At 43.1% G+C, this 25,987-nt stretch overlaps 1 protein-coding gene across 3 annotated transcripts in view; it reads left to right on the plus strand.

Moving 5' to 3' along the window:
- TBC1D19 (TBC1 domain family member 19) overlaps window positions 1-25,987 on the plus strand; it is a 113,554-nt gene that overhangs the window by 26,515 nt on the left and 61,052 nt on the right. For all 3 annotated transcript variants that reach the window (XM_090035728.1, XM_090035729.1, XM_090035727.1), the window contains exons 5-10: window positions 10,361-10,435; window positions 11,532-11,595; window positions 12,533-12,579; window positions 18,214-18,324; window positions 20,914-20,986; window positions 25,872-25,910. In XM_090035728.1, the coding sequence (XP_089891854.1) occupies window positions 10,361-10,435; window positions 11,532-11,595; window positions 12,533-12,579; window positions 18,214-18,324; window positions 20,914-20,986; window positions 25,872-25,910 (409 nt within the window). The remainder of the gene's footprint in view (window positions 1-10,360; window positions 10,436-11,531; window positions 11,596-12,532; window positions 12,580-18,213; window positions 18,325-20,913; window positions 20,987-25,871; window positions 25,911-25,987) is intronic.

Raw genomic sequence — 25,987 nt, forward strand, 5'->3', positions numbered from 1 at the left:
AGATAGTGGGGTCTAGAAAAGAAGTGAAATTGAGAAATGAAAAAAGGAGTTTGACAGGTGTGAGTAGAAGTCTAGAATTGGAGGAGCTAAGGAAGTGTGTAGGGGAGAGAGAATTGGTCGTAGACAGATAAATCTTGACTATTGAGAGAAGGAGAGAGAATATGTGACTTCAGTTGTTTACTGGGCTGTCACCAGTAAATTCAATTGGAAAAATAGTCCACTCTAAAGAATATGCAACACTCTTCTCTCAAATCACTCTCCTGTTGAGCTAAGAATACTAGTGTATTTGATTCAGGCCTGCCTTGGAGTGTATTATGACCAAGTTTGTCACAGACCTTGCCTTAGAGTGTATTAGGACCTTGGCCTGGTTTTCTCTGATTAAGAAAAAAAATCCAAAACTATCTGATTTAAAACCCCTCCAAAATCCACATATTTCTGCGGTTAAAATGCAACACCACTATATAGGTATCAGTTGAACACAATGTTTTATTGATATATTTACAATTTTAAAGTAAATTGAAAGCCTACCAGTGCCTCAGTCATTAATAATAAAATAAATTCTAAATACCTACATGTTTTGACATTTGATTTTGTTTTTTTTTGTCACGGACAGTCAGAGCTCCCCCTGCCCCCTTCGCTCATCAGGAAACAGGTCCAGCTGCATCTGTCCCTTTTGCTGCTTTGTGGTGCTGAGCAGCCCTTTTATGCCAGTGCCATTGCCCCTGCCCCTCCCATTGCCCTTTACTCCCAAGCCACAGCATCCAGCCCTGCCAGTGCCCCTCACTCCTGACCCAAGAGTCCCCATCTGTCACCCTGGTCATGCCAATGCCCCTCACTTCCGGCCTGCAGCTTCCTGGCCCTGCTGGTGTTCCTCACTCCCAACCCACAGCCCTTTGTCCCACCCAGCCCAGCTGGAGGAGGCCCCCAGCTGCCTCCGGGCCCCTGGTGTGTGGGGAAGTGGAGGAGTGTCTGTGAGCCAGGGGATATGTGGTCATAGGTCGTACCACTGGCAACACATCATGGGGATATGGGGGGGCTGTGTTCCCCCAGATACTGTGCTGACAGTGGAGTATGGGGCTGCAGCTGGCCCAGACCAGCATCAGGCAGGAACTGCCTCCACAGCCCAGTGGGCAGGACCCAACTCAGAAGCAGTGGAGTGGGAAGTCTCAGTACTGCCACCACCAGGAGCCCCATGCCAGCCAAGTTGCCATGACTGGCATGGTGAGAAGCCTTCTGCCTGCTGCTGTTGCAGCCCTAATGCTGCCCCCACAATCATTGCTGTGCCACCGCCTTCTAGGAATGCCCTGGGGCTGCACTCATCATGTGAGGGGCTGGCATCAATCCCTCAGACCCAGTGCTGCCCACTCCAGCTGCTATGCTGCTTCCTCAGGCTCAGCTAACTACATGCTGAGCCTTGTCTTAGGCCTGGAGTGGCCCCAGTGCCATGTGTGAGAGGGGTAAGGACGCAGCATACTGGGAGGAGGTTGCCTTCCTGGAACCAGATCCCTTTCTCCCAGGGTGAGCTGGGGAAGGCCTGGCTCAGGAGCAGGGAGGAGCCTGCCAGGTTCAGGCTGCAGTGGCAGAAGAGTGGTGGGAGGCTCAGGGAGCCTGTCACTCTGCCTGAACTGCTGTAGTGGGGTCAGGCAGACCCACTGCACAGCTGGGAGTCTTAGTGCTGTGACGGGAAGGACTTGCCTGACTGCTCAGGGGGGCCTGGCACCTCCTCCCCTTCCTCCCTTCCCATTGGATCAGGATCTGGGCATGAGAGAGGGCCCCAGACTCAGCCCCAGCCCCTGTTGATAGAGGCAAAGTGAAGCCACAGCTCCACAGCTGGGCAGTGCCCCACAGAGGCTTGACCATGCCTTCCTGCTGCCCCCTGCCCATGGCTTGCTCCTTACCAGCTGTTTCCCACTTTAAAGGGGAAAATCCAGGTTTTTCTGTGTTTTTCTGCACAAAACAGAAAACCAGATTCCTGACTATAACATTATTTCAGAAGTTATTAAGGAACTTGTTCTATCTATTTTGTCAAATTCTTGCTTATTCCAGTGCTGGTTCTTGCTTATCTTACTTGACTGTCCTTTGTTTTAGGTTGATAGTACAATGGAGCAGATGCTCTTAATGCTTTTGTCTCATACAATAACAAACCAGCACTTAAGAAAAATGATGTTTGGTCAGTCCATTTACTAATAGTGAAATGAATATTGTTTTTCTGATATCTGCTGAATGCTATGTATATAGACTTAAACTGATGTGTATTGATTTCATCGTTTTGAAAGTATATATAAGGAGTCCTGCAAAACTCTAGAACTCTCGTTCATTGCTGAACAACAAGAAAGATTTCTATACCTCCCTGCCTTTCTGCTATCTGATATCACCAGGGAAGGAATACTGCCTGATCTGCACAGCAAAGAGCAACTCACAAAGAGACTCTTGTGGACCCAGAGGGACAGATTTCCATCTTCAGCTTCCTATGTGCAAAAATGAAGTTTACTTCTTACCTATGGGGACTTTTTACCATCTTTAATTTTCCCTGAGCCTGATGAAGGGTGTGTGAGCCCGAAAGCTTGCAGAAAAAGAATTTTTTTTGTGATTTCTTAGTTGGTCTAATAAAAGGTATCATCTCTGAACCAAGAGTTCTAGAGTTTTGCATTTCTTTTTGTCTCAGACCAACACGGCTACCAAATGCATCCCTATAAGAAGTCTTAATATTTTATGTTTTTTAGCTCTGCTTAAAAAATGTGATAGCTACTTGACTACAGTAAGCATCAATGAGAAAGTTAGGGTTACCATATTTCCAGCATCAAAAAAGAGGACATCTGGGAGGGGGCGGAGGGAGGGACATATGATTGTGAGGGGGGCAACGATTATACTTGTGCCCTGCCTCTGCCCCTCACTCCTGACCTGCAGCCCACTGCTCCCAGCCCTTCCAGTGCTCCCGCACTCTGAACCTGCCTCCCCTGCCCCCCAGCTCTGCTGATGCCCCTCACTCCCAGTCTGCAGACCCCCGCCCCCCACCAGTCCTGCTGCCCAAGCAGCTCCCATGTTGTACACACACACTCGCTCTCTCGTGCTCGCTCTCCCTCTCTCTCCCTGGCTTGCCTGGGCCCCCACAGGGAGCATGTGACCCCTGACAGCCAATCACCTTGCCCACTGCTCCCAGGCCCAAGCAGCCAGCCTGGGAGAGCAGAGGAAGAGGGAAAAAACCCTGGACGTTTGCTCTTATTTTAAAAACCAGCCTGGATGCAGCACAGGGGGAGAAAAAAGAGGACGTGTCTGGGAAAAACCAGATGTATGGTAACCCTATAATTGACTTCTTTCATTTGTTTGTCTATGATTGGAGCGCATTTCCTGAATCAATCCCCTTTTATTTCCTTAAAATACGATTAAAATGCAAACTCCAGCCCACTCCATAGGGTAGTGCTAAGAAATGGAAGCAACTGAAAAACTAAAGCAAAAACAAATCCGTGTAATAATTCAGTGAAACAATATCACTGACTTAAGTTGAATACCCATCTACTTACTGAGATGTGATCCTTGTAAGTCTTAGTCCAGCAACGTGGTAAGCATTCTTGGGGCTTTTTTCAAAGCCCATAGATCGTAATGGGCATTGTTTTGCAGGGGTTTTTTTATTAACTTAAAGGGAATTTTAATCTAGTCCCTCCTAAAATGCTCAGTGCCTTCAGCTCCCCTTGATTTAAATATTAGTTGATGGTTGTTATCACTTTGAAAAAGATCTTATTTTGTAGGATCATGCTTTAATTCCTAATGCTGCAAATATCTCTGCATTTATTGGATCTATTTCTACCTGTATAAATTGAACAAAGGCATTCTTTTTGTATGATTGGGCCCTTAAGGTGTAAGCTCTGAGCAGGAGACAGCGTGTTTAATCAGTCTAAAAATACTTGCACGTTTGTCACTATTTAAGTGATAGCCCCAATAAAGTAAGGTCTGTTAGTGTACAAGTTTAGGTTTTGTTTACCAGACAAAAGAAACAATACTTTCTGTCTTGTGGGAATGAAACCCCTTAGAATAACTAGTTTTTATGTTAGAAATGATGAAAAAGTATTAAAAAGCGAGGATACATCCACCTAGTCTGTTTTGTAAGCTAACTGTGTTGACCTAAAAATCATATCCCCATGAACAAAATTGAAGCTTTCTAGTTTATTTTTGTTTTCCCAGGTGATACAGGCAACATTTTAAGTTGTTTCTGTGAGAACTAAAATGTTATTTAAATTTTTAATTTTTTTACCTTGACTGCCTTACTGTGCCATGACATGCAAGTTGGAAATGTATATTTTGATACCATTACTAAATTTTGTCCAGCTGGAAAAATCTTACTATTGCTAATACACATCTTATTTAAGTTTTACTGTACAGGTATATTGTTTAAAATAATTTTTATTTTAGTCACAATCTGGCATGTGCTTGAGTTTCTTGAGCATGTAATAAATCTGCCTTCATTTCAAAGCCAGCATGTACAGTCTGCAAGGAAAGAAGTACTAGTATAAAACAGTATCATCATACCAGTTTTGAAAAGACTTCAAAAACCTGAGGAAAGATTCAGTTAAATATCATTATTTAAGAATTTTTCCTGATACTAAACATTTAATAGTTCAAACCCTTTCTGTGCCCAACACAGTTTCATTCTCTGGTTATTATGCAATAAGCTGTAGTTTCCATACTGTATTGGAAAAGGAGAACTGCTTCTCAGGAGTGGAAAGCAGGTTGAAGGGAAGGGAAGTGTATGATGTGAATAATTTCTGAGGCTCTTTTTTCCAGTTTGTTTCTCAGCTGGAGAATAATAGTCATTTCCTAGTGTGTGTGTCTGTATCCGGTAAATAAGACTTTTTCCTGTCAGTGACTTGAGGTATATTGTTGAGCACGTTACTCAGCTGCAAAATACCTCCAGTCTGAGCAAGTTGTATTCATTACCATAAATTCAGAATTCACCACTGCTTTTGTATGGCTGGTGTAGATACAGAACAGCAACTATAATTTTACATGCTGATGGTTGAGCAAGTTAGTTGCATCAGGAGCAACAGGGTGTATTGCTGTGACACCTCCTTCATATTTGTGGCTTGGGCATTGAGTCACTTTGTGTTCCATGATCTGGCCTGTTCACTAAAAGACATCAAGTAGTACTTGTGAAATATGAGTTAAAATGAATTTCTGTATCCTAAGCTATAGCACATTTCCGTTTGCTTTTATCAGGTAAAGAACACTCCTCCTGGCAGTTGACCAAGTCTTCTGAGCTACTTAAGCTCTAGAATTATAACTTAAATTTGTGGCTCCGGAGTTAACAGTGAAGAGTTTAGTTCTAGATTTATCTAACAGTGGCAACTGATTTTTTTCTAATTTGCTCCATTCTTTTTGGTACCTGCCTGGCAGAACCTCCTTTGTAATAAAACATTCCAAATCTTAATGTTGGGTATTTATCTGTATCTTTCAATGATGCCCAAGAATTTGTACAATCCTTATCAGTTAATTCTTTGCCCCGGACTTCACAGAGGTACACAAGTGCGGGCAGGGAGGGAGGGAGGTATATGCGCGAGTATCAGCGTTCTGGTGAATTCAGGTACTTTAATTTTTAAAAAGCTTTTTCTTATCTATTAATTATCAATTTCATTGGTTTATTCCTGTGAAAAATAAACTAGTATAAAACATTTCTGCTTCCATCTGGGGAGTTGAATAAATACATTAATTGTCACAGTGTCAGGCATGCTCGTGAAAAGTTCTAGGGCTTCCCAAAGTAATTGCTTCTTATAAGCCCAGTTTTGCTATTTCTGTTGAAGTGGCTTAATAGCTTCTTTTGGGGACATTTTGTTTCACATTGAACCATTTTCTATGTTGGGAAATTAATGTTCACCAAATTAGCCTTCTGAGCAGCCCTTTTCAGGATCTTAGTCCTAAAGGAATAATTTTTCCCACTTACAGAAATCTTTGATGCAGGTGGTGGTGTCCAGTGTTGGTCTCAGTCTGTCCGTTATTGCTTGGGTAGCAGTTAAGAGCAGGTGTGATTCATAGGAGGTGCACATAGGTGCATGTGCACCCCCTGAGTGTGGCAATGCACCCCCTACAACAAAGCAGTGGCCGCTCACCATGCTGTCTTCGACACTGCCAGTGGCATCTGCAGGCGGTCCACGATCTCCACTGTTCGCCGCCAATGCTGCTGGCGGCAACTGCAGGTGGTTGGCCATCCCTGGTTGGCACTCGCCACCCCACCACCACCATCCCCTGCTGCCAGCCGCGCTAGCGGCATCTGCGGGAGCTCCTCCGCTTACTACTGCCAGGCCCCCACCACTGCTGCTGTGCTCCTGCTGCCACTGTGCCCCAGCTCCTGGGACACACATGATTCATGCTTAAAAGCACTTTGTGTTCATGGTTAAGAGCACCTGGCTGTCTAAAGTATTTTTTTTTGGTGCTGTTGTGCCTTTCCTGGAATTATTTTTGAATTTGCTTTCAGTAACGGCACTTTTTCATCTAAAGGAAAGGAATGTTTAACTGCAGTTTGTCTTTTGGGCCATCTTATTCCTTTTAGTTTATAGCAGCATAGGTCCTTCTTTGTTCTTCTTATGCCTTTCAATCCACACTTTTTCTTTCTTCTCATGTCTTTCAATTTTAAATCAGTCAATACTTAAACACCAGATTTGATTGGAAAAATGGATTAGATTTTTACTAATTACCCTGTCTCCTTGCTGATTGATCTGAATTCAGACCAGGTGCCCAATGTACTAGGTCAGGGGTTGTCAACTCGGGGTACACATATCCCCAGGGGTACTTAGAAAGGTCTTTGCAGGCGGGCGGAGATGGAGCACACCCCAAGGCACAGTGGCATCTCCCCTGGCACATTCACCTCTTACCCGGGGGAGGGACGCACCGGGTTCTGCCAGCCCCACGTGGCACATTGCGGCATCTCATCTCCCTGCCCCCCATTCCAGTTCACTCTCCTGATTGGCCGCTGGGCTGCCACCCTCAGCCAGTAGCAGTGGCAGCTGCCATGTGTGAGCTCTCCCTCAGTTTAGCCCCCCTTCCCAGTGCTGCTGCTATGCGCACATGCCCCCAGATCTGCACGCAGGGTAGGCTGGGGCTGCACCGGGCTGTTCCCAGAGGGTGGGGCTGGGCCATGTTGTGCTCGGTGCAGCAGTGCTGGAAGGGCGGTTTGGGGGCTACGGCAAATTCTGGATGGGTTGCAGCCCTCCTGTAGCTCCCTCCCAGTGCCATTGCTGCCGCCTGGCCCAGTCCCCACTGGGAAGAGTCTGGCGCTGCCCCGGCCCTAGCCCGCCCTGCATGCAGATACGGGTGTGTGCGCCTCCCTGGGTGTGCATGGCTCAGTCCCAGAAGAGCCTTTTTGTTTGCCCTTCCCTCCTGCCTCTGCACCCACTTGTCAACTCCCCTCTCCCATTTCTCCCACTTTCCCTGCAGCTGCTGCTCCTACCTCTCGCTCTCCAGCTCCAGCTCTGGTAGGGCTCCAAATTGGTAGTGCCAGTGCCAGCAGCAAAGTTCCAGGCTTTGGCTTGAGTTGCTGTCACTGCAACAGCTGTTACTGGGCTGGAGTCACCACTTGCTCTGTGCCCTAGGCTGGAGCTGGAGGGTAAATGACTGGGGAGGGAGAGGGTCTGGTGGGGCAGGCAGATGAGGGTGCAGCCACATGGCCCTCTGCCAGCTTGAGGGTTTCTAACTGAGCTCAAGGTGTAGCTTCAGCAGTGTTAGCTCCAGAGGTCACTGGTTCAGTTAGTAATGTTGGCCAACATAATGTTTGCCACAATAAACTTACCGCATTCTGTGCTTCAGCATGTGACACCACTTCCTGTGTGGCAGGAGATCTCTGCAAAAAATCTCTTGAAAGGCTGTAGGGAAAGGCTTTTCTCCTAGTACAAATGTAACACCTGTCCATGGCCTCTATTGGTTTGGTCTATTCAAGTGAAGATGAAGAGGTAACTTGATTGTAGTCTGTAAATCCCTGCGGTGAACAGATTTCTAAGGGTGGATTTGTAATATAGCAGAAAAAGTCATAAAGAGAACTGATAGTTGGAAGGAAGTTTGTCAAATTCAGGTCTGGAAATAAGGTACACATTTTATCACTGAGGGTCATAACCATTGGACAAAACATTTCCAAGGCATGTGGTTGTTTATCTAAACTTGATGTTTTAAGATCAAGACTAGGAGCCTTTCTAAATGAGATCAGTAGCTCAGACGGAACTTCTGGGCTTGATACAGAAACTGTTTATAACCTTCACTAGATGAGAAGCCAGACTTGATGATTATAATTAACCTTTATAGCTATGAGTCTATGAATTTGTGACTTGACTTATGAGAGAGATATCTTATTTTTTATTGAATGTGTTTTTTCCAGTGCTTGGAGTAGTTTGTTACTGTATAAGGGAATCAATTGTATAACAGCATATGCCTACAAGAAACTAGCTAATGAATGCAAGCTGGAGTGTAGATTTAAAACAAAAACAAAGTTGATTATATCAGTGTTATTCAGTTCTCCCACACTTTATTCATTGTTCATCAGCTTAAATTGCAGTAGTTTTCATCAGAAACTTTTCTTTGTTTTTAAGATCATGGACACCAGCTAGCTCACAGTGGAGGTTAGAGCAGACAAATAATAAAAATATGAACTGTATTCAAAATTGAAGCAAGGGGCTTCAGCTAAAGCCTAAGGAAGTCTGTAGGAATCTTTTCATTCATTTGGATGGGGTTTGAATAGGCTTCCAAGAAAATGTAGAGAACATTAAAACTATATGTGAAGTTTCTCCCATAAAATTATTAAGACTATGGGTGCTTACAAGCATTGCGATTCTATTGATAGAATCGTAGAAACCTGAGGTGTAAGAACATTCAAATGGCTTCTACTGGACCAACAATAGCACACATAGTAGAAAAATCTGCTACCTACAGTAAGGTAGAAGCAGCGCACTGTAGTGTTTCTACTGGGGAAACAAATGCTTGTACACTTAATCTACTGATAGGAGCTGCTGTGTCACCGTCTGACTTCCCATCATGCATCGCTTAACTGTCTCCTTTCCCCGCTTCCCCTCCACTGCCACCATGGAGATGGTGTATGGCTCAGGGTGGACTCCACTGCTCCAGATGAGGACCCGGCAAACCCCTCCCCCTGACTGCCTTGAGACTAAGTCAGGGGCCCAGCCCTTTTCTCCAGTCCCATGCTGTGCTCCAGAGCTGCAGGGAGATGCAGTGGAGTAGAAGCAGCTGTATTCCCTTCACATGACCCAGAACTCCAAACCTAAAAACCAACTCTCAAAGATATCTAGACCCTCCCCCCCCCCGCAAGCCTTATACCCATATCCAAAGACTCCCCTGTACCATTACTGATGTGAACAGGTCTAAGCAAAACTCTACTTTTGCATGAACTGGTTGCAGTGTTTCATGTTGGGGGAGGAGGGTGACAGACTGGTTCAGGAGGTGACCTGGGGCAGTTCAGGGCTTGCGTAGATGTGTCCAGGCCAGTTTGGGCTGGCAGGAAGGTGGCCTGAGGCAAATAGGGCTTGGATGGGTATGGCCAGCCTAGTTTGGGCAGACAGGGAGGTGACCCAGGTAAGTTTGTATGGACCCCAAATGGCTAACAGTACATAAAAAATATACCAGGAAAGAGAAATGAGGGAAAATAAGTTTCTGTAGGATTGTAGTCCCAGATGATGTATATTGACACAATTTCATTAACTTCAGTTGGACCAGATCCACAGTTGGGAAATAATTTATCACAAAAAATTGAAAGTTTCTTATATTTGTTACAGAAATTTGATTGCTCTTCTTGTTCTCTTCTTTATTGAGGGTACTGTCTACTTTTATTTTTATCTCTTATATAAAAACTTTTCTGAGCAGTGCTTTAGATCTAATACTGCCAAATCCCTAGAGCTGCTTAGTCTTTAAGAATTGGAGTTTCCTGAAATATTGTTAGAGAAGGGAGATTTTCTTGCAGTCTGTGTGTATCACAAAGGCTGAATTGAGACATTTATTTATACAGTTCACCTCCCTGAGACAGCAGTATTTCTGAAAAAAGTAATGAGGTATCAGGAGGAAAAAGGCTGCATAGAAGTATCTGTGAAGTACTTTTTGGAGGACTTATGATAAGCAATCTAATTTTTTAGTACATTGTTACTTTACTGTGTAGAGAAGTTTCACATTGTATAATGGAAAGATCTACTGTGTTCACAAACCATGTAAATAATTGTCCAAACCCACAGACCTTTTTGGCAGATATAAAATATTTTAGTCATATTTATACATGTGCCTTAATAAAGTGTTTGTTGATTAGGCTGCTATATGTTTAAAACAAAAATTGGTTAGGGGGAAGGAGCTGTTCTGTGTTGATTTAAGTGATCATGTCTTTCAGGGAAGCTGGGAGAAGCGAATTCTGAAGAGCCTGAATAGCATGTGCACAGAACTCAGTATCCCATTAGCGCAGAAGGTACTGGGTCTTGAACTTCTTTTCTAATGTGAATTTACTATTTGTGAAAAGCTTCATCTTGATATATTTGGAAACATAGTTTCCTGATTATGCCAGTATTTCTCATTTGCTTACCTTTGCACATCCCATGGATATCGGGATAGTATCTTCTAGGGAAAAGCACATTGCACAGTTAGAGTTGAGATGTGTCTTCATCCGTATGTTTTGGCTATGCTCTGAAGGTGCCAGCACCAACATAAAGTTCTAGGTTCATCTTTCTCCTTTGGTATTCGTCCTACATTCATTATAGTTAGCTGTACAAAGCAGGAACTATCAACGGTAAATCTTCAACAGGTTGATAAAAAGTACAAATTAAGGTTAGGAAACCAAATCTTGTTTTTCATGATGTACAAAGATTGTGACTCATTTGGCATAGATGATTGAGCACCATGGCATCCTATCATGGCCAATGAGGGCCAGAGTTAATTGGGCAACCCAGGAGCAAAAGGCTAGGGATTTATGGTATCCCTTTGTTATCTATGTTTCATTGTTTTGGTTTTTTTGTATGCATTTACAGAGTTTTTATATCTAAATACACCAAAATAGGTGCATATGTATTATAGGGCAAATAATCTCTGCCTTTTTTCCCTGGAAGTCCTCATGAGTAGCAGAGCTGCTGTGGTTCATTGTGCAAGACAATAGAGAAGGTTGTGGGGAGGAATAGGTATATTTCTGCATTATCTGTATGTGCAAACTGAGCTAACACTTCAGAATTCTGGCAGCATGTAGAAAGAATCTGGCATTTGGGCAGAGAGGTTCGAAGGAGTGGTCAGTAAATCCTCAACACAAGGAACTGACAGCCAGACAACCCTAAGATACTGCGCAGCTGCAGAGTGCCTGCACATAGAATTACTCCATGGCCATTGTTGGGGATTTCATCTATGCCTTGGTTGTAGTTGTGGCAGTAGAGAGAATAGGTCCTCAGGCCAGTGTGAACTTACAAACTGAGAAATAAAAAAGTCTCTAATGGGTGTTTGTTTTTCATTCAGGTTTGACTGGGCATATTTCAGATTTTTGGTTAATTCATATTGCCATTTTATGTTTTTGTGACTTACAGCGACCCGTAAGTGAGCAAAAAGAACTTCTTAATAAATGGAATGAAATGGGAACTGATGAGCCAGGTACATTATATTAACTTTAAGTGCATTTTTGCATGTTAACAAAACAATTACATATCTATCTCCATAATTAACAGTTAGAGATTATAGTAATGTCTATTTTAAAGGAAATTAATACTTGTCTTTTTTTCTCATAATGTATTTTCTTAACTGCAAGAAGGAACATAGCTAATTACTATACAAGAATGACAGTTTCATGGTTTGCTAGTAAGTGATTCTTTTAGTACCAAACAGGACTTGAAGCAAACAACAAATCCTAAATATATGTGCTCTCCATTTCTTTGTATAAGATGAATAGTGACCTTAAAGTGTTTTTGTGATCTGAACTGCAATTTCCTGGCACAGTAATTTACTGCACTAGGCAGAAGAAAGTAAAGGGATGGTGAATCTTTACTTCACAATCACTGGGAATCTGTTTTATGGTGCTATACTTTAAGTATGTTAAAAATAAGGTATGTTAAGTCTGTTAAAAGAATAATACAATGTTTTCCACACTCTAAAATAAAATATCAGTGCATCAGTTTGTCTTTTAATAATTGTTTGATAAGAATTTTTATAAAATAATGTAGAAATCTGATTGCTGTGCATGACATTGGGTAATAATTCTGTTATTTTGATGTGAATTTTTAATATAACTGCCCATAAATATGTCATTGTCATGTACCGTGCATTACATCCAGAGGTGGGCAATTATTTTGGGCGGAGGGCCGCTTACTGAGTTTTAGCAAGCCATTGAGGTCCGCATGACAGGCAGCCAGGGGCAGATAAATATTAATTTTCTAAATTTTTTAGGGGCCCTGCGGGTCAGATATAATGGCCTGGTGGGTCGCCCACGGGCCGCATTTTGTCCACCCCTGCATTACATCATAATTGGAAAAAAGTATATGCATAGTCAAACTTTATACAATTTTAATTTAAATTGTCATCTTGTTAATTTCAGATCTAAGTCTTTTCCGACCAGTATATGCACCTAAAGATTTTCTTGAGGTAAGCACTCATGCAACAACTAACCAGCTATTCGTTGCATTCATTATCGCCAGTTATGTGAAGTAAGTATGAATGGCAAGTCTTCAACTGATTGAAACACTGTAACAGGGAGCTAGAGGCTTCTGTTACTTTAGGAGAGAAACTCGCTCCCCAGAACTATCTGTATGGCCCGCAGGTGCAAATAATTGCCTGTCCAGGCGGTTGAAGGCAGCTGAACTTTGGATAGCTGCAGGAGAAGGCAGGGGTGGGCAATTATTTGGACCCGCGGGCTGCATAGGCAGTTCTGGGGAGCTGCCACAGGCTGGTCAGTACCCCTTTCCTCCTGCAGTAGCTTGGAGCCCGTGCACCCTGCAGCTGCTCCCCACCACTACCAACAGCGCAGAGCCCCAGCCCCGATCCCGGTGCACACCAACTTCGGACCTACCTTGGCCGGAGAGGACCAGCTGGAACCTATGCACATATCTCCAATCTGGCTTGTCCTGCGCCTGCTCCAGACCACCTGCCTACACTGAGCAGCGGCAGGGGCCCCTCCTCCCTCACCACTGCCAGGCCCCTCTTGCTGCAGCCGCCCAGGGCCTGTGCCTGGTCTTCTCTGCAGCTCCTCTCCGCTGCCATTACCACCACCTCCGGGCCACCCAGTGGGGCAGCAGTGGCAGTGCAGAGGAGCTGCAGGACAGGCTGGGCTTCAGGAGCCTGCTGCAAGAAGGGCCTGGCAGCGACAAAGGGGAGGGGCTGTTTTTCCCCCATGCCACCTCTGCTGCTCAGTGTAGGAGGGCAAGTCTGAAATAGGTGCAGGGTGGGGCAGGCTTGGGGTTGCGTTTGTGGTTCCCCGCCAGTACCACAGGGCTGGGGTTAGTGACAGTGGCAGCCAGAAGGAGCCACTAGTGTCTGGGCTGCCCAAAAAGGCAGTTGAGCTGCACAGCCGCCCCAGCCCTGCTGTGTGCCCAGGGAGTGGTGGGACATGCTGTGGGCTGGACAGCAGCTGGGTCAGCAGAACTGAGGGACCTGCTGCAGGCTGGACAGAGTCCCTCTGTAGGTTGGATCTGGGCTGTGGGATGTATCTTGCCCACCCCTGCTGTAAGCACTTACTGTGTGGCTAGCTGCCTAGCAATATGACAGTAGGGCAGAGCCCTAGGTAGGGAGGAGGGGAATAACTGCAGCTTAGCCTGAGAAATAGCAGTAAACTGCTCATTAAGTCAAAGGGATACACCTATGGCTGCTCAGGGAAACACCTGATGGGAGTCATCCAGGGGATACAAGTCTGGATTCCTGAGGCTGAGGGCAGTACTACCCTGAACTCTGCCAGTCCTGAACTCTGCCAGAAGAGCTCCTGGCAGCCTCGACCAGCAAGGAGCAGAAGCTGCAGGCCAGGTCAGATACTCCCAAGGGCTAAGAGAGCCAGTGAGTGGGGACAGGTCATTGGTAGCTGTATGGTGACCCCCAGGAGGGCTTTGAGTCCTTTAGTTTGAAATGATGGTTTTCATTTCTGTTTTAATATTTAAAATAGAGAACCAGGTCATGACTAGGGGAGGATTGGAGGCCATGTACTAGGGTACCTGGAATGACCAGGGATTGAAGCCCTGCAAAGGGTGAGGGAGAGCGTGAGTGAGACAGGGGCATGCCAGAGCTGAGAGGTCCAGCATCTGTGCCTGAAAAGCGGTAGACAAGAAGCAGGCTAGAGCTGAGAGGGCCAGAGCCTGCACTCTGAGAGGCACAGCAGAGGAGAGGTTGAGACTCAGAAGCTGGACCAGAGGAAGTGGGCCTAGGCTAGAAGTGTACAGCCAGAGCAACCAGTGGGCTAAGGCCAAGGGGGCTGAAGCCTGTACAGGTTGGGGAAGAGACATAAACGTGACTAAGGGGGAGGTTGGAGGTCATGATTAAGAACTTTAAGGCTTAATTAGGTCCAGTAGAGCCACAGGGGGTGACCAGTGGCTCCAAGTAGCGCCAGCTGGAGACCACTGGTAGATCTGTCGGGGCACAAGAAACAACCGCAGAGAACTGTGGAGTTCTGATTAGTGGGCAGAGGGTATAGATGCCACGAGAGGTCAGTTTGGTTGGTTAGACATTGGAGAACACTCAGGACTCGGGGGCAGCTTCCCAATCAATATCAAAACAGCATCGAGATGTGGCAGGAAAGATAAATTGGGTAAGTTATATAAACTACCAGGAGTGCAGGCAAGATTAGGGTGCCCCTAGGTAGCACCATGGCCACTGCAGGGCCCATCCCGTCACAAACTCAAATTAAGGTTTTTTGAAAAAGGATAAAGCAAGAGTGTAGGCCAGGAGTCAGCAACCTTTTACAAGCTTCAGGCCAGAACAGTCCAGCTCTGGATCAGTGTGGGCTTGGCTGGCATTGGTGTATCAGCAATGGGGAGCTTTCCCTATGCTTATTTTGGGGCTAGGCACCAGAGCTGTGCTTCCACCACTGCTGTTTCTTGCAGCCCCTGGTTCCCTGTCTCTCATGGGGAGCTGCCACTGCTTCTCTCTGCTCCTGAATACCCACACCAGATGGCCAGCACTGCTCAAAGCTGCCTGGCCCTGGTGCAAGAAGCTAGAAGCTAATCCCATGATGAGGAATGGGAGTTGGGGGAAGTGTTGGCACTGCTGGCACAGCTCCTAGCAGTTTGTCTTCAGCCTGGGTACAGGCAAAACCCTCTGGCACTGCTACATGGCTGAAACAACCCAGCCTGCATTGGACTAAAACTGGAAGGGAAGAAGTGGTAGCAGCATGGGTTTGGCTGGAAGCTACCCAGCCCCAGCACGGATCCTCACTGCTTGACCCTGGCGAAGCTCTTTAGCTCCATGGGCCGGATCCAGCTTGTGAGCTATATGTTGCCAGCCCCCAGTGTAGATAGCTGTATCAAATGTATTGGTATCAAAAGATAGTAGAATAAGTTGCTGTAATGCAAGCTGCAGTACAGCTACAGCTTGAACTCTGTTACATTCAAGGTCAATGTTAGGGTGTTTTAGCCAATTTATATATAACTACAGAACTGTGCAGAATAGTTTGATACAATTGATGTTCACTCCCAAGATGTAGCTTTTAAGGTGGTTAAAAGGTGCATTTGTCTGTATCCTGGCTTAGCAGAAATTTTTGACTATTAAGGGATGACATAAAGAACTTTCTTTAAAAGAATAGATAGTCCCTTTTGGATAAATTTCCCAAATCATTAAGCAAACGTCTAAACTAATGAACTGATAAAAATAAACTTTTAACTGTATTAAATTTAACCTCCCATTATTTATTGAATGTTCCTAAACTTTGAAGACTATGAAGTTCCTTTTGAACAAAAAGAGTTTAATGTTTAGAAAAACATCAGCTCAAAATGTCATGTTAACTTTTACTAATCAAGGATTGGATGCTGTCTAGGGTGAGATGTCAGGTAATTTCAGGTGTCTCCAAGTTATAATAAACAAATTTATATAGAGCCAAAAAAAGGAACACAGGGTATCCCCTAATGGCTGGAAATATTTAAGACCTTTTTATATGACTAAGACAACAAAGCTGGAAGTAAAAATAAAAATACTACTGAATCTTTGAGGCCAGGGTTTTGTTGTTGTTGTTCTGAATGGTTCACAATATTGAATGCCTTAGCGTAACCAAAAATGGAACTCCAGATACAATCCATAGTCTGCTGCGAAATGCAAATTGCTGGTGGTTTGTTAGTGATATAGTACAATGCTATGACTTTAGATGGAAAATATAACATGGAAAAACAGTTCTGTGTAATACTCTGTCTTTTGTTGGTTCTAGAAAGGCTTGCTTCATCTTTGACAGTGCAGGACTAGAATTAGTCTAGTCTAATTCCAAATGCGAAGTCTAATGACACACAAATCATTACTAGTAAATTCAGTATTTTGACCTCATTCAGTATGAATTTATTGAAAATAAGTCATTTTATAGTCATATGTAAGATATGTAACTTTTCCTTGAAAAGATGTGAACTATTTTAGGTTTTCAAATCATAACCTCATGCTGTGAAATTAAAAGTGAAGTATTCTAATTTGTATATATGAGATTAATTAAACACACAGCCCAGCTTCTCTTGTTCATATAACTGATTATACAAATTGTATTTTTTAAATTTTAATGATTCCAGATGCCATAATTGTTCAAAGTATTACATTATAAATTTAATATTTATATGCAGTTTAGACCAAGTAAATCTGACTTGCGTTTTAATCTTATAAAATAAGCATTGAAATTGTGTTTACTTTCTTCTTAGCTTTTCTTGTTCACTTGTGTCTCCCATTTCCCACGATCTTTGTCATTTCCCATGCTAAACATTTTAACTTAGAGTCTGGCAAAGTGACTAGTCCCATGGGAGTCGAGAACTGTGCACATATATTTATGTTATTTGCTTAAATTATGTGGATGTTGGGAAGTTTTGAAGAAATCTCTGTAGGACTTGAACCTTATTTATTTGTCTTTTAAAATTCATATATGTTCTTTTTCAAGTCAAAGTCATGTATGGAAAAAAATCCTCTGGCCACAGTTTGGAAAAAAATAGGGAAACCATTTACTAAATTGAAGCTGATATCCCTTCAGTATTCTTGGGGAATTTCTCTTCATGAACTTATAAGTGAATTCAGGAAAGATCTTGGTAAGATCCAAGGGCTCCTTGACAGCTGGCCATTAAAATACCAAAATATATGGTGATTCAAAAATGCAAGGAACCTTGATTGGGATGTATAAAATTGTTCGTAAAGCTATGGTTCTAATGCTTTCTGGTTTGCTCTTGTTTTTATTTTCAGTATTAGAATAACAGCTATAAGGTCTATATGTAGAGGGTTTTTGTGGGGAGGTTTTTTTTTAAATTTTTTAATTTTATTTTTAATTGAAAGGAAAGGTACTGTGTTTATTCACAAAACACGCACCTTTTTTCTAGAAATCAGCTCTCCAAAATTGAGGTACAGGTCTCAAGATGATTGAATTTATTTTTTCTGGATTAGAAGCATTAAGACACTATGTTACAAAATGGCTGCCAGCTTCTTTCTCAACAAGCAAACAGGAGGGGTAGAGTCCACTGCTAACCCTTCCACAGTTGTTCTCAGCTGGCTTGCTGAGAGAGGCTGGCAGCTTTTTGGAAACAAGCCTCCCCATGAAAAAAAATCTCTAGGTTGTGACTCTGGAAAAATCCTGTATTTTTCTCTGCAGAGTCTTTCAAAAACAAGGTGCGTGTCTTATTGGCAGGGTGTGGTATGCAAGAAAATACAGGCACTGTGGCATAGTTTTTTGGCAAGTGGCAGATGCTTTAGCAGTGCAGTTGTGGAATTTATGCAATCCTAGGTATAAAAATACAGATTTCAACATTGTACTTTCAACATTGAATTCAGAGCACTAAAAAGGGTACTGTTAGTTTTCATGTAGTTTTTGAAAGGGATAATCAGTGCATATAGTATGACTTAAATTTGCAAAAATGATTTGTGATTTCCACTGCCTAAATTTTGGGCCTAGAGAATCAAAGCAAAAAGTCTTTGGAAACTCAAGATCTTTTATAATTTTTGCAGAATTAATTCTGCAGCAGTTACAGTCATTGATGCTTTCATGCCTAATGGACAGTTTGTGATGTTGTCATCTTAACCACGTTGTAAATTTAAGTATCATACACAACGAATTTCATATTTTTAAAGGTGCTGATGAACCTCCGCAATCCAAATTATGAAAATGGGGATCAACCTAGTTCTAGAAATCACTTGGGTCTAATTCAAGTACCTTTAAAAGTTAAAGATATTCCTGAACTGGTGAGTATCAATTTTATAAAATAAATTTCTTAAACTGACTAATCAATAAGCTAATAGACAGTAGGAAAGAATAAAGTGATATATTTTTAACATAAAGATGAATGAAGAAATAGCTTGGTAAATAGAATACTGGGTCTGGAAAAGACTTATGAAAGGAATTATTTAATTAAAAAGAAGCCCTGATTAAAAATTGAATAAATTGCCTATAGGGAAAATTTTTGTCTGTCCACCACAATTGGTGATTGGTTTATGCTTGGAGATGTTGGTATTTTTTTTTTCAAATGCAATTTCCTTAATAATACAATTGTGAATATTTATATTATATACATGAATAATTTATTCTTTTTCGATCATATTAAAGTCTTAGCCTCGATTTAAGGCTTGTGCTAATTGCTTCCAAGCATTTATAACACATTATGTTAAAAGAAACAAAGACTCTCCTTCACTGGGCATCCCTTTCCCTTTATATTGGGAGGTGCTGTAAGTAGATATCACTTTGTGGTGATGACTGTGAACCAAATTTTCTGATGCCCCCTTGGGCTACACAAGTATTCAGGGTGAAATGTATCATTGCAGACCCCAAATATGGCCAGTAGAGAATTTTCCATGTGTAGTAGAAAAGTCTGCTACCATGTCTACACAGGGTGGTAGAGCCAGGGGTGGGCAAAGTCCAGCTCATGACAAACTCCATTTCCCAGCAGCCGCTGTCTGTGTCGCTGTGGCCAACTTCCATGTAGACCCAAAGAGTGGTGGTGCTGTGACAGTGTGGGGCCTGGGTTTCCATGGAGACTGGCCTCAGCAGGAGCTGGTTCAGGGCTGGGATCTCGTGGCAGTGCCAGTGTGGTCTGGAGCTGGGGCAGAGCTGTGATCCACTGTCTGTATGCCCCGGGCAGGGGGGTGTGCAGTTCTGCCCCAGCTCTAGACCAAGCTGTCACCACTGCAAGATCCCAGGTCCAGCCCTGGAGCAGCTCCCTGCCCAGCCCTGCTGCTGGGGCTGGTCTCCATGGAAACCCTGACCCTGCGCTGTCATGGTGCTGCTGTTACTGGGGTCTCTAGCGATGTTGTCAGATCTGCCATTTTGCCCACTTCTGGGGTAGAGGATAATGCAGGGGTGGGGGAAATATGGCCTGCAGGCCAAATCCAGCCTGCCATGCCATTCTATCCAGCTTGGATAAAAAAAATTAGAAAATTTAATATTTATCTGCTCCTGGCTGCCTGTCAAAGATGACAGGAGCCAGGGGCAGTAGGACTCAGGGAGAGCTGGCAGGAGCTAGCAACAAGGCCAGCCCAGGCCAGCCCTGTCCCACCCCTAACCCCCTCCTACTCCCACCCCCCAACTGGAAGCCTTTCCCTGCCACAGCTTTCACTGCTTCCCTGCATGCCTGCTGGCCCCCAGCACCACGTGGCCCCTGGCTGCATCACTAGACTGCAGGAACATGGGGCCTGCACTGATACCCTGGGGCCAGGAGCGGGAGGGGCGTGTGTGTGTGTGTGTATATTCATAGGGCAAGTTCCACACACACATCCCACCATACACATGTCCTCACACCCCCTCACACACCCTAGCCACTCTCCCCTTGCAGACAATCCCCCACAAACCCCATACCCACCCACACCCAATATATCCAAACATATACCCACATGCTCCCACACCCACACCCTTCCCCACATGCCCACAGTTCCCCACAAACCTATACCCACCCCCTATTTCCCCCATAACCCCACAGTATACAAGAGTAAGACTTCATTTTAACCTATTGTGCAATCACCTCTATGTGCAGTACACAAACACATGTAAATTGGGACAAAATATTTTTTAAAATCAAATCAATGAATGTTGTAGATGTTCAATTTAAAAAAAATTTTTTTTAGAATATTATTTGGTATTTTTCTGTTCTGAGATGGGAAAACCACTTGGTGAAAGGTGTACTCCCAGGGGCAGGGAGAGGGACTTCTGGTGGCAAAGGTTGGGGGTTAGGGGTGGGACTCCCAGTCCCAAGATGGCGACCAGGGGGTGGGGCACCTGTCAGGGCCTGAGGCTACCATGTGGCCCTTGACAGCTTGGTAAGCGGCCCTCCACTGAAAATAATTGCCCTCCCCTGGGATGATGTGTTATGGCATTTGAAGGACACAATGTGTACCAGAGAAGGAAGGAAAGGGGCATGTTTGACCAGAACAGTATTAAGCTAGAGTAGAGCACTGCCATCATATCCCTGAGAGACTTGATGCTTGTAGAGTAACTTGTCTCTGTGACTGGGGGTAAAAATGAACTAGAGCTTCATAACCCTGTCTTCAGGGACCCTATTCTCTGCTACATCCAAGTATAGTTCAGATGTAAATTGAGAATCAGGGAGTATAACCTGAAAGGTTTTTCTTTGTTAGATTAGGATTTACTCCAAGACATTTGTCTTGTTTTAAAAACACTATACTTTTTTTTATATATCTAAAGATGTAGTTGGATTGGGGATGGTAAAATGTTGCATTTAGTTTATTTTTAATTTTTTTTGCAGTAAACCTTTAAAGAAGGGAATCACTCTTATGGTTTATTGGTGATGTGTGTTTTAATTCTTTAGCTGTACTTTTTTCCAGAAAGAATACTTTGGTGAACTAGGCTTGAATACAGGACAACTGGGTATTGATGATTCTGCACAGGTACCACCTGGTTAGTGTGCTTTAGTTATTTAAGATTGAAAAGGAATATTAAAGTATTTGTTTTTCTGAAATCCTGAATTTCGTGAAAAATATTAAAACTTGAGTAATACTCAAGCCATTTTTATAATTTTTCCATTGTAAACATAATCATGTCAGTGTGGAACAAATAGTTATCTAATAGGCTATGGCAGGGATGTCAAAGATGGGACCAGTTGGTGGAATCAGGTTTTTGAGACTCCTGGAGGAACCATAAATTTGCCAATTGGGTGAATGGGGATGAGGCATGCTGCTGAAATCAGGGGTCTGGAGACCGTTGGGGATGTGTTTTGGCAGTGGTGGGGCCACCAATGGCTGTGTTCACCCCTGTGTCTCTCTGACAGTGCTTGTCCAGCTGCTGGAGGTAAATCCAGATCCAGCCTACAAGGTTCCTTGCTTACTGAATCCTGCCCAGAGAGGCAAAGTGGATTTGACACCCCTGGTCCAAGAGTATAGACAGATATGTTAATTGTATCATTATCAAAAGATACCCATGCAGGGAGAGCCATTCTAACATTAACCTTGCTTTATTTAGGGTCTGAGTTAAAGCAGTTCAGCTGACTTGTTTTGCTACATGATCATGTAGATAACAGTTACAACGTAACAGCTGCTGTATGGTTCAGAGCAGCAGCTCCCCTCTCCTTTTAAAGCAGCAAAAATTTGTGTTTGTCCTTACCCTAAGACGGTTGAACTGAAAATGGATACCATTGTAAATGTGAAGAACTTGAGATGAATGACGATGAGCACCTGCAATTCCTATCAATTTCTGATAGTTTCAGGTTTAGCTGAGAGTACAAAACTGTGTGCCACAAAAACCTTCAGAAACCTGTTGTGGGTAAGCCGTTCACTCAAAAGTAAAGCTGTGCTGCCACAGGACAGTTGGGTAAAGCCCCAGAATCTTTGTAATTTCTCTCTTTGCAAAAGCATTATAGAAAACCTTACATCCTCACTGAGGCATTGGGTAGTCAGCAGCACCTCTAATCTGTTGCTCTCTGGCAGAAGCTACAACCATTGAGGCACTGAACCTCTGGACTTGGTCTGGCCTTTGGACTCCGTCTCAGTGGTCTGAAGGGGGGATGGTAGATTTAGGCAGCCTCCCCTCCTCTGTATTAGGCGTATGTGTTGAAAGTCTTTGTGTGAAGGTCACATGACTCTTTAATGGGGATAAAGAACCTGAGGCATCTACCAAGGTTTACAAGCAGCCTTATGAGGAAGGTCCTAGGAAAGGGGGGCCAAAAAAGCCATGTCCCAACCTATTCTGTGCTGGCCGAAGTGAAATAAAATGACTTGCATGTTGGAACGTTCAGACTCCGACCCCTGGATTCTATTTGGACTCTGATTTATGGAACATGGCACTGCTAAACTATGAATTGGTTAGACTTAGAATTGACATTGCTGCTTATCAGAAATGTGGCTCTGAGATGCAGGTTCTAGCTAAGAGAATGACTGCATTGTATGCTGGCATAGTGAGTCAGCAGGGGAGAGAAGAAAGCATGGAGTGGCCTTTGCAATTAGAAACAGCTTATCTTCCTATGAAAGCCCCATTGCTGTATCTGGTCGACCCATGATGCTTAGTGCATGCAGAAAATGGCTTCATCTCATTGTTTAGTGTCATTGTGCCTGCTCTTCAAGATAGAAATGAAGACACGAATTTTTTCTATCAACAACTTGAAGAGATTAGGAAAACTCATAGAAATGAGACCACTATAATACTTGGTGACTTCAATGCAAGAGTTGGATGTAGATTTTAGAATTGGCTTGGTGTTTTGGGTAAACATGGAATTGGTAATATGAATGGAGATGGTCAGTGAATGTTAGAACTCTGCAAGTCAAAATCTGTGTGATTACCAACACCTACTTCCCTGGGAAACTTACAAGAAAGATATCATGGGAACATCCAAGATCAGGACACTGACACCAATTAGATTTTGTACTGACTAGGTGAAACCACCTGAAATAAATCCTGCACATGAGATATTATCACATTGCTGACTTTGACACTGACCATGCCTTAGGCCGCTGCGAAGTCAGAATTAAAGCCAAAAAGATCCACCATAACAAAACTACCAGTTTTCCTCAGATTGACTTCAGACAAACTAAAGAAAGATTCAGACTATTTAATTATGAAGTTGTGAAAGCAAGATTACCTAACAACTCAGCCACCAAGGCTTGGGAAAGCTTAAAAGTTAACATGTACAATGCTGCTGTAACAATGCTTGGCAAAAAATGTAAATTTGCAGTCTGGTTTGAAGAGTGCTCTGAAACCCTTCTACCACTGGTTGAGAACAAAAGGACAGCATTAACCATCTACAAAAAATCTCCCAGCACCATGACCCTGGAAAATCTGAGAGAGGCTCAAGAGAAGTGCAAAAAGAAGCTAAGAGGTGCACCCAAGATTTTTGGCTGAAATTGTGGTGATGTTCAAAAAAGCAGCTGATACAAGTGATAGCTGTGGAATGTACAAAGGCATCAAATGAGCAACTGGTCCAGTCAAGAAGAAAACAGCTCCGCTGAAGGACTTAAACACAAATGTCATTGCTGATTAAACAAAAACAGCTTGAACGTTGGATTGAACACTATGGAATTGTATACTCCGGGGAGACTGAAATCAAATGCAAAGAGCTCAAAGGATTGCCACAGTTCTAAGTTATGATGGATTTAGACAATGAGTCTACATTAGAATTGCAGAAAGCTATTAAAATGATCCCTGGGAAGAAGGCATTTGGCAATGACTGCTTGCCTGCTGAAATCTACAGATTTGTTGAAGTACTTTGAAAGCTCCTTGAAATTTTACTGCTCTGTTGGAAAGAGGAAGTGGTACCGCAAGATTTCAAAGACACTCAGTTTGTACAATTATACAAAAACAAAGGGGATAGAAATGACTGTAACAACTATAGAAGCTTTTCCCTGTTGAACATCATTGGAAAAGTTGTCACTCGCATTGTGATCTCTAGGCTGCAGTCTCTAGGTGAAAGATTATTTTTCTGAAAGCCAGTGCAGTTTTTGCTCAGGGCACTCGACCATTTGATATGACAATTTTGGTCAAGCCACTGCAAGAGAACTATAGAGAAAAAACAACCACTGTACATACCCTTCATCTATCTGAAGGCCTTTGATATAGTCAACAGACAGGTCCTTATTACTGTTCTGAAGAAAATGAGTTGCCCCCCCAAACTGTTGAAGGTATTGGCTTATTGCATCAAGGTATGGAGGCAACTGTAACGTATGAAAACAAAGAAATAAATGCCTTTGACACCATCAAGAGTGAAATGGGTGCATGAGTTTCAGCCCTTGTGCTTTTTAACATCTACTTTTCATTCCTGCTTCTTCATGCATTCAGGGACAGCAACGATGACATTTATCTTCAAACCAGAGTAGATAGAAGCTTGTTCAACATTACAAGGTTTAGAGTGAGAACCAAGGGGAAAGAGCTGGTTCTGAAACTTCCTGTTTGCAGATGTCCCGGCCTTGGTTGCCCACAGTGAATCTCCCTTGCAAACTCTCTTGGGCAGATTTTTCTTAGTCATGCAAGAGCTTCAGGTCGACAGTCTCAACAAGACTGTGATCATGCAGCAGGTAGTGGAAGAACCAATGCCTGACATCACTCTGGAGCATAAATCTCTTCGCAGTGTCGGCAGCTTTTGTTACTTGGGTTCTGTGATCATCAGGAATCTTGACCTTCAGGCTGAACTGTCTAGCAGAATCAGAAGAGTAGTTAAGAATTTCGGGCTATTACAGATACACGTGTGGAATAGCAGCAAATTATCAACCAAGGTAAAGATGGAAATCGACTAGTCTTGCATGCTGTCATCCCTGCTTTATGGCTTAGAAATGTAGATGATATATACTAGGCAGTTCAAGAGATTGAACAGCTTTTGCTTGAGATGTCTGCTTAAGATCCTGGAAATAAAGTGGGAAGACAAAATACCAAACACAGAGGTGCTGGAGCACGCAGAACTGACACACTTAAAAACTGCTATCAAGAAGAGGAGGTTGCAACGGCTTGGCCCTGTCAGGAGAATGGGAGGAGACCATATCGCCAAGACTATTTTGTACAGTGACACTCAAGATGGCTCAGGAAAGCGGGGTTGACTTTTATGGCAGTACCAAGATGTAGAAAAATGATATGAAGTCATCTAGTGTAAATGATATGAAGTCATTTAGTGTAAAGCTTAGAGGAGCGCGTAGAATCCCTTCCAATCTGAAGGGAGTATCTGGCACTGGGTGCAGCACATGAAGCTGCTTTGATCCAAAGGATGGAAGCAAAGTGAAAAAGAAGAGAGCAGCATGCTGTAAACTTGGAGTGCAACTCAGACAACACATGGATCTGTGAAACGTCTAACAGCTGTGTTGCTGTCCAGTTGGGCTTGTCAGCCATAAGTGGATTCATCAGACACCTGACTAAACTTCGTACGCATACAGTGAACCAGAGGATTGACAGTTGCCTTTATTTGAAAAAAATCTTATGCGTGTGTTACCATTCAGAAGCTTAATATATAAAGGGTGTTTTCTATTTTTTTTTCTCAAAACAATTAATTTTGAAGGAAGACTAAATAATCATAGATAGAATAAATATAAAATAATAGTGATCTTTTTCAAAGGAAAACTAATCTAAACAAAGTTGTTCAGGTGCTTACAGTGTACAGCCCATTGGATGTTTCTACTTTCACTCTACATTGCGAAGAATATTGCTGCTTTAATTCTGGTAACATAAATGGTAAAAATTAGTGGTGCTATGGTATATACTGGTCTACAAATATTTTTGAAGGCATCTGTTAATTAAAAATACATGTATAGTAGTAGTTGCAATATTTGTTTTTCCTTTTTTTACTTTTCACTGACATTTATTTATTTTTTAGAACTCTTTGAAAACGAGCATTTACGTATTGGGCAAAAAGGTAAGGATTTGACCTCAATTACAGGAAGATATAAAGAATTAAGAATACCTTAAAGAACTGTCTCTCTCAAATACTCA

This window comes from Crocodylus siamensis, chromosome 2 (genome assembly GCF_052110815.1).
Source record: "Crocodylus siamensis isolate JL-2025a chromosome 2, ASM5211081v1, whole genome shotgun sequence".
NCBI lineage: Eukaryota > Metazoa > Chordata > Crocodylia > Crocodylidae > Crocodylus > Crocodylus siamensis.